At 31.5% G+C, this 9,570-nt stretch overlaps 1 protein-coding gene across 2 annotated transcripts in view; it reads left to right on the plus strand.

The window, feature by feature from the left end:
- Positions 1 to 4,627, plus strand: part of LOC106471787 (vacuolar protein sorting-associated protein VTA1 homolog) — a 24,487-nt gene extending 19,860 nt beyond the window's left edge. The window contains exons 7-8 of one of the 2 annotated variants that reach the window (XM_013932420.1): positions 2,344 to 2,538; positions 3,781 to 4,627. In XM_013932420.1, the coding sequence (XP_013787874.1) occupies positions 2,344 to 2,492 (149 nt within the window). In that variant the 3' untranslated portion in view covers positions 2,493 to 2,538; positions 3,781 to 4,627. Of the gene's footprint in view, positions 1 to 2,343 lie in introns of both variants that reach the window. The other variant, XM_013932412.1, reaches the window with a different exon arrangement.
- The last annotated feature ends 4,943 nt before the right edge of the window (positions 4,628 to 9,570 follow it).

The following is a 9,570-nucleotide window of genomic DNA, read 5'->3' on the forward strand; positions in this document are numbered from 1 at the left end:
TCTCTCTCTACTATATATATATATATATATATAGAGAGAGAGAGAGAGAGACTATTTGTGCTTATATATATGTATGTATGTATCTGGGAGTCTGTTCCTTATGCACAGTCATATCTTTAAAGCTACAAACTCAAACTCGGGGTACAGATACAACTTTGTGCAAAAAGTAACATGGGCTATGTGGCTGCAGCCTCAGAGGCCATTTTGAGGCCAAGAATTATAGCAAAGTGACTAATATAGCAATTTTTGGCAAACAGGGCAACAGTTGGTCTCAAATTGAAAAGGCTGGATTTCTTTGGTAATATGTGATCAAGAGGGCTGTTATTTATGTGTCTTTTCTGTGTGAGGACTTCTAATTATTCTATCCATGATCAATTATGTGTTAAAATTATTTTACAAATTTGTGGATCCTTCATTTGTGCTCTTTCCCTCCCTCTCTCTTTCTTCTACACATATATGCCTACTCTCTAACTCCCTTTAACTGAAAAAGGCTGGTGCTTTCTCTTGAACATGCTTGCACACTCCCTCAACTAAATAGGTTTGCTTCAGCCATATCTTTTGCTTTGCTTGTGTGTACTCGCAAGAATCACCTATACAATGGCTTTACAAAAACATTTGGTATCGACAAGTTTTTACTTAAGTTGTGTTGGCAACGAGAAGAAAATAAATCAATTGATCATTAACTGGAACAATAATAAAGTCAGAATATGCTGCAAATGACACTTGACTACTCAGCAGAAATCAGGATACCAAAAGGTAGAGAATTTTGTTTTGAAAACTTGAAATGTCATGCAAAGGACATTGAAAAAGCAGGAGCAATGTACCTAGTTTTACTCTGATTAAAATAGCTTTAGCAAATTTATATTTTTTGGCAAATTGTTATTTTTATCGATTTTACACAAAATATTTAGTTAGGTAAATAAGTCATTTTGAATTTTTAGGGTACTCCCCTAGTTAAATATAAAAGCCATTTCTTGGAATACTGTTAATATACACTTTTCTTATTCTTGAAAAATCTTAAGGTATTAGATAAAGAATTCAGTGTTTAAAAATTGTAATAGGCCTAACACTAATGTCTTATAACAGATATAGTTAATTATAGTTATGCTTCTCCAGTTTGGAAAAAGCTTTCAGACCATAACAATTGTTGTTGTTACAGATGGCTTATATAAATAGTGTTCAGACCACTAATGGTGTTTGTGGTGTCCTAGTCGCCCTGATGACCTCTAGATTGAGGAAAACACAGTGTCATCAATGGATATGACAAATATAGAATGGTTGGAATACTTTTAATGCATACCCTTCTAATTCTCGAGAATCCTCAAGGGACTAGATAGAGAAAACAGTATAATAGGCCTAATACAAATGTCTTGTGACAAGTATATCAAGTTAAGTATAATTATGTTTGATGATGAAAATAGTATTTCCAAAGAAAGCACATGTTCTGGAACATTGTTTTTAAACAGCATGGTATAGTCAGGTAAAACTGAGTTAACCTTAAAGCAATGGCGTAAGTCTGCAGAATATCTGGAGATTCAATAAGATATTTATTATGAAGTAATTCTGAGTTATCTGACCTTGAATAAGTTTTAGAAGGAAAGAAACAAGAAAAAATATACAGAAACACAGCGAAACAATCTTTATTCAAACTCGCAAACATGTGAGTGTATAAGATAAAGGGCAGCACCTTTACTTTATAGTTATCTTCCTAAACTCCCTTAAGAACTTATAAAGATGTTTAATAAGAACCAGTTAGCATTACAAGTTGAACTTTAGGAGAGTATTACTGTTTAAAAAAGAAAGGGCTTAAACATCAGTTAACAAACTGAGGGCTTGAGCTTGAGAAAGAAAGCTAAGAAATCATAGTATTATATACCCAATATCTTTGACACTATTTTCAAGATGAGTGTGTCTTATATTATGTTACTGTTGGTCAGTCCCATTGTAACGTAAGAGTAGTTACAACCACAAGATATCAACTGACTTACCACTAGAGGACACAGCTGTCAACATTCTTGCACAACATGCAACATTACAACCATATATTCTATAGGTAAAACAGGTGTTAACTCCAGAGATCGACAAAGGAACAAAAACAGCTAGAAAAATAAACTTAATGACTTTCTTGACTACATCTTATATGAAGACTGCACAAACTCAAAAATAACTGATAAATTCCTAATAAGAATATATTAATATAAAGTAATAACATATGGTATATCTATATACTATGTATGAGTAACTATTAGGGATTTGGTATAGCTTGGCCTTAATTTCACAATATTGATAATTTTTGTAACTTCATATTATTGTTATTACATTTTCAATTATTTGATTTTGTAGGTGGTGTAGTCTTAAAGCCTGAACACTTTCACAAGGCTCAAAAATACTGCAAGTGGGCTGGAAGTGCTCTTCAATATGAGGATGTAGCAACAGCCATCAGTAACTTGCAAAAAGCTTTGACCCTACTGACCACCGGTCAAGATGAATAATATCACATTTGGAAAATATATGTGATTATTGATATCAAGTATCGTAGTAAGATTTGTATTTCTTTATGCTTTTTTGTGTATGTATGTTAAGTTTATCATAATCATAATGATGATTAATTCAAGAGGTACATTCTAAAATTATTCTTTAATAATATTATATTTTAAAGAGAATAATGAAAATAACTAGTAGAACTTGAAGCAAACTGCAAGCCGTTATGACTTGTGATAAGTGTAGTTTAAAATCGGTTATATATAGTTCAAAGAATGTAATGTAAATTCATATAAAAAATAAATTCTGAACAATTATGCCCACTTAAAAATTAATGAAGAACCTTGGACAAAATGCTTTTACTTGTTATCTTGACATATCATAGTAACAGGAGGAACCAAGAAACCAAATACATATTTTTTGAAAGTATGTATTAAAATATAGAATTTTTTATAATTAATAAATAACAATTTAAAGATTTTCAGTTGTAAACTTCAAAAACAAAAGTTTTTAAAAATATATTGCTAGGTCAAAATTAAGTAAAACTTAAATTTGATTTCTTTATCCATCAATAAGTCACATTTTATTTTCACGTGTAATAAGGGACTTTCTCAACTTTCATTTGATAGAGGGTTTTTCTTTCATATAGCAGCATATGATTAGTTTCTCCGATTTACTATGTATCTTCAAATTTCCAAAGTTGGAACGTATTGTTGTTGTTGTTTTTTTAATATTAATTTTTAACCATTTTAGTTAGTATTAATAAAGATGTATTTGTTAGTGTCTTAGCAACTGTTTTATATTTCTCTAGCATTAGACCCAAAATTTCCATCTTTACAGATCATTATAAGTTGAGTCTGTTTTTTGTTGTTGTTGCTAACTTTTGTAATCATGGTTTTTTGTTTAATAATGTTGCTTAGTGATGTGATGAAAACTATTGGTGAAAAAAATGTATAACTTGTCTCCAGAGACTACATATAGGTAGTTGATACTGGGTTTTTTTGGGGTAAAATTTAAGTTGAATTATTTCAGATGTAAATAAAGAGTAATACATATATAAGAAAATATTTCACTGTTGTATCAGCTGCATACAGTCAATCACATAAAGTAAAAGTTTAAGGTATGAAATGGTTCAGTAATTTCTTTTAATGCAAAAACTTCTTGTTGTATACTATAATTGAGTTGCAAAGTAAAGTGTCCAAAAGGTATTATTGTAGCCTTTGTAACATTTTGTAGTTGTTTTGTCATGGAATGTATATCAATTTTTCTTGGTTCAAACATATTTTTTTCTTCTACTAGAACTGTATGATGAACTGACCAAACATAGAATGGAAGTCTGGAAAACCTTTGTTTATCTTACTATATTGTTTATATGTCCATAGCAAAAAACAGTCAATCAGACAACCATACTTTATAGGCTTACAGACAATGTCACAACATATCTTATAGAAACTTGTAATACCAGTAACAGACATGACTTATATGAAATAAAGTCATTGATTATAATATAAAAACTAATGTAAGTTGCTCATATATCGAGCTAGTACTAAAACTGATGGCCACCTCTCTTTGTATTTAATGATGCATGGCCATCATTTCTCAATTATATCTAAAATATTGAAGGTATTTAAAAATGCAGCAAATCCTAATCCTGTGGTGTTACTCTTATACATAATTAAAATGTTCTGGAATACCTCGTGTTAGTAAAAAGACAAGAACTAACATCTCGATAAATTCAACAGAATACCATGGATTTCATAATCCAACCACCTGAATATATCTTAATCCTTGAGATAGCTAACATGAGAAATAATTTGTTGCATAAAAAATTTGTGCCTATAATTGTAGGTGCTAGGTAAATAGTTCTTTCATTAAAGATGTTGTGTTATAAACTTCTGACATGGCGTAACAGAAAATAAGTGGCTTCCTTTCAAAAGTGTGTTATTCAATAAAATTTGTAAGTCTGTGGATAATAGTTCTGCAAAATAAAAATAAAAGGATTTTATTTTACTCGGTAATTAATTTAGTTTTTTTTCATGTTTTTGCAAAGGTTTGTGAAGACTTGACAATGATTGATGTGTTTATATTCATTTCTGATATATGTGCATGTTACTTGCTTATGTAAATAAAACCTATTGGCCTCCAATCATAGTTGTTTAATCATATTTTACTGACAATATATACTAATGTCTATGCACACCCAAATAACTACCAAATCTCACATGAACTGTATCAGGAATATTTTTGGATTGCAGCCAACTGATGAATTTCCATGATAATTCCTCTTAATTTCCATGTCTTATACAAACACTGGTTTGCCCAATTAATCTGGATAAAATCATAAGGTCAGATTAGTTGTAATGCAGCGTAATATTTCTTTGGTTTCTCATTGTTTAAACTCATTGATTTTTTGGGGGGGGGGTAATTTTCAGTTTGTGTATTTGTATACAGATTCCTTCAATGTCTGAAGATAAGCTGTTCTACTATAGCCAGATATTGTGGTCTCTAAGTTTAGAAACATTTATTATACTATATGAATTATGTCAGAAGTGTTAGAAGGAATCTTGGTTTTGTGGCTAATCAATTATTTGCTGTCATATCATTAATAAAAAATACTCAAGTTGTCTAGCAAGCCATTCATGTTGTTAGATATCAAACTAACCATATCTGTCATGTGTAAAGACATTATTGTGAAGTATTTTACTAAGCTAGTTGAACATAGTATAATAAATTAGTGTTGCCCTGTGAGTGAAGACAAGACTTTAAATCAGGAGTGCAGGCTTGTTGCTGGTTACTCCACTAATATCTGATGAAGTTAGAATGTAAGCTTTATGATGTATTTTCTCTTACTTGTTTACAGATAGAGCTTTTATAGGTACTTAATTTTTCTTTCAACTTTACTTAGTTGCATTTTTGGGATAATTTTGTGGCCACTCTGGATTGTCACAGAATGTTCCACGTGAGATTGATCTTGTAGTACAGGGTTCATACACTCCTCTTTTTCAGAATTGACCTTTCTCCAGGACCCATAAATGTACATTTTTCATGAAGTATGAGAATTCATTGAAACTTACTCAACTTATATTAAAATGAAGTGTTACAATAAACTATATTTAAATTGTTCATCAAAATACTAGATATGATAAGCAACAAAATATCATAAAAAACACTTAAAAATACTACTACTTTTCACTGTCAGTGGTTAATAAAATCAATGTACCCATCACACAGTTAAAATGGGAGTTTGAACTGCAAGAGCCCACAGCCATCTGTGTTAAGACAGAAGAAATTATTGTGCTATACACGTTGTAAAATGAAAAAAAATATATATATATATATTATTTGTAGACAGCATGGCTTACTAACTTATAGTCAGTTAATTACGAGTTCAAGCTGTCCCATGTCATACTGTTGTGTTTATGAGCAAGACTCTTCTCCCCACTTGTTCTAGTCTACCTAGCCGTATGCTGGGTACCAGCTGTTAACTAGGGGTTTAACCTGTAATGGACTGGCCGTCGGTCCAGGGGGGAATGGGTGGCCATTCTCATCCGCTTGTGCCTCTTGAAACTAGAGTTCCAAAGCACCAGCTCTATGTGCCATGCAAAGGCACAGCAAGGATGAACTTAACATATCATTTAATGAAAGTCATGCTTTTGTAAATTAAGTCATATCAACTAGAGTTCCAAAGCACCAGCTCTATGTGCCATGCAAAGGCACAGCAAGGATGAACTTAACATATCATTTAATGAAAGTCATGCTTTTGTATATTAAGTCATATCAACGCATGTAGCTGAAATGGAAACTGTATAGCTAGTTAACGCATATAAAGCCAATATATTGTAGTATATCTGTACAGAGACAGTTTGATTCTGGCACATTTCTTCTGCTTAAAACGGAAGAGAGAACAGTAAATATTAGGTATGATAAAGAAACAAGAATTCTGGTATAATATGCATCCCATTATTTTACAGAGGTTAGAATATTTATTGTTCTTTGTTTCAATCTTGGCCACAGTATTTTTTTTCTTTGCCTTCAGCTCTAACTAAGACTGTTTCTGTTCATGTAAAATGTACAACTAAAGCCATATGTTATACTGTTTTTTGTTGGGTTTTTTTTCCAGTTCTAAATTCATGCCAATCAGTCTCAGTTTTGTTACATTATTGAAGTAATTATATTCAACCACTTGCCTGGAAAATCCAGAATTTTCCATGCACAGTAAGTCTTGATTCATGAAATGCAATTGCATCATTTTAAAGCTGGTATTTCAGGCTACATGTATGTCATATGAATTTAATTGGACACCAAGCATAACAGTACAGTTAGTAAACATAAGTATATAAAAAATATGTATGAAGAATGAAGTGCAAAAAATATTGAAATATGTTCTTGTAACCACAGAGAATTGGGAGATAAGCAGCAAAGATATATATTTATAGCATTATTTTTAATAGAAAGGTTTTCGAAAGTGAGATTATCACATTGAATCTAATGATAAAGTATCTTAGAGTTTAATCCTGCATTAGTACTCTGGGGTCTCAAGGACCTTAAATATTTTGTAAACATCGGCGCCGACAGATGGAAGCACGTACATGTTTGGTGATCTCAGTAGTTTCAGTATTCGGCTAGTTTGTTAAACTATTATACTTAGTTTAGGAAAAGATTTGGAGTGTTAAGTGTTTTTTGTTTCCAAAATAATAGTTTATTATTATTATTTAAATATTTTTTTTATGATGGGAGTCCAATTTTTACAGAAGACTAAATAGGTAATATTCCTATAATATGTGAAGAGTGTGCCCTAGTATAAACACGAGAATTAGATACAAAAAGACATCTTGTACATAACCCAAATGCTTGATACAACTTATTATAAATAAATTCTTATTTTAGTGTTCTGTATAAAATATTTTCACATGGCAACACAAAGCTCCTTTGAAAACGATTTCACTTAAATTTCTTTTTAGTACATCTGAAACACGTCTACATTTTGTGAAAAATATATCTATTGCTGCCAGTTATCTCAATGATCACCCTCCAGTTATTTCAGAACTTTAAACTTGTGAGTTTATTAATGAAGAATATGGAAATGTTATTACTTTTTGCATAAATAATATTTTGTGAGTTAAGAATATTATAAAGGAGATGACTGAATAATATACAAATGATAATGGTATTCTATCAATTAATTCTCAATTATTTATTAATACATTATTAATGGAATATACAGGTTATAGAATCTCATTTGCGAATTATTAAAAGAAAAGAAGAATTACAAAACGAAATTGACTTTACTACAATTTAAAAAATAATAATGGCCAGGTGGTTAGGGCGCTCGACTCGCAATCTAAGGGTCGCGGGTTCGGATCTCGGTCACACCGAACATGCTTGCCCTTTCAGCCGTGGTAAGTTATAATGTAACGATCAATCCCACTATTGGTAAAAGAGTTGGCGGTGGGTGGTAATGACTAGCTGCCTTCCCTCTAGTCTTACACTTCTAAGTTAGGGAGGGCTGGCGCAGACAGCCCTCGTGTAGCTTTGCGCGAAATTCAAAACATACCGAAAAAAATAATTGTAATAAATTATGTGAAATAAAAGAAGAAAAAGTTATTTTATGAAAGAAGAGGTAGATGTTTAGATCTAAATAAAAATGGATTAAAGCTGGAGAAAAGTCTACTGATTATTTCTTAAATTGAGAAAATATATATTACATAAATTAAACTGTTTCAAAACTAACCGCAACCCGCAAAATATTTGTGGTTGTTTTCATGACCTTCGCTTCAATTTTCCTTATTCTATAATTTTCATGCACGCCTTTTAATATACGCTTTCTTGCAGCCATTATGTGTTAGATCAATAAATTCTAGTCTATTTGAAAAAACGTTTACGCGGTCAGACAAACTATATGTAAAGTAAACAATAAAGTAATGGTATTTATAATAATGTACAGAGTATGAAACAGTTACGAGCGTTCAGTGTACCACATGGTCTTACGAGTTGAAACAAAAAAAGCTCACAAAAAACGAAGTATAAAACCTGTAGTAAAGAAAATAGTAGCTAAAAGGTGTTTCTAGCAGTCTACGAACCGAAGCTAAGTTATTGCAAAGTAAAGTAAATGTAAGGCTGTAATGAAGGCAAACTTAGCTGAATATGCAGAAACTACTGAATGGGTGTTCACAAAGTGATAAGCACATGTTTAAAACGAACTGCGCATGCGTATTTTAGACCTAAATAAGCCGAGAAAGCCCAAATAAACTGTGTTTAGTGTGATGTTCTTTTTTTTTTAGGAAATTACACGCGGTTTAAGTGTTGTTTGTGTGAAATACATTGCAAATAAAAAAACTAAGGTTGAAATCGAAGCCTGTCGTCACGTCACGTGATGACAACGACATTGTGCCATCGTGTATCATACTCGTTGCACTGAAAAATTTGATTAAACTAAAAACAAGTAAGGTGATTCTGAATTGAAAAGCCAGCATACAATCCAGACTACTTTGACAAAGGCCTTACTAACGATATGAAATTTGTAGCGTTTGATTGAGAAGTTTGCGAGAAAAGTTCCGGGCAGACAAATGCAAACGTTACAGTGGATGATATTGATTTAAATATACTAAAGTTTTCCTAAAGACTGATGTATTAATGATTCTCTTAGTCCCACAGCAGTAACTCTGGAGGCTTATAACACTAAAAATTGGGCTTCGATACCCATGGTGGGCACACCACAAATAGCCCTTTATTTATTTATTGTGCATAACTACAAATCAACAACATTAATGATTCTCAGCAAGAGGCCAGTAAAGCGTCAATCCGGATAATTATTATTGGTTACTGGTGTTCCTAAGAGGATTGGTTCACAATATGAAGTGACCAATATCAAATTAAGACTAACTTGTTCAAGTGATAATTTCTACAAATAAGTTTATATGTGAAAGATATCTTTTCATTTTAAAACTATAAAGCGCTATTCCCATGAATGTTTCTATGTTGTAAGAAGACGAATAGAATTAAATTATTTCTGATAGAAATTTTACGTTTTCTCTAGTTATGTTAATAAGAAAATGTGTATAAAACTTAGAAACAAACGTTTCTGTAAAC

This window comes from Limulus polyphemus, unplaced genomic scaffold, assembly GCF_000517525.1.
Source record: "Limulus polyphemus unplaced genomic scaffold, Limulus_polyphemus-2.1.2 Scaffold115, whole genome shotgun sequence".
NCBI lineage: Eukaryota > Metazoa > Arthropoda > Merostomata > Xiphosura > Limulidae > Limulus > Limulus polyphemus.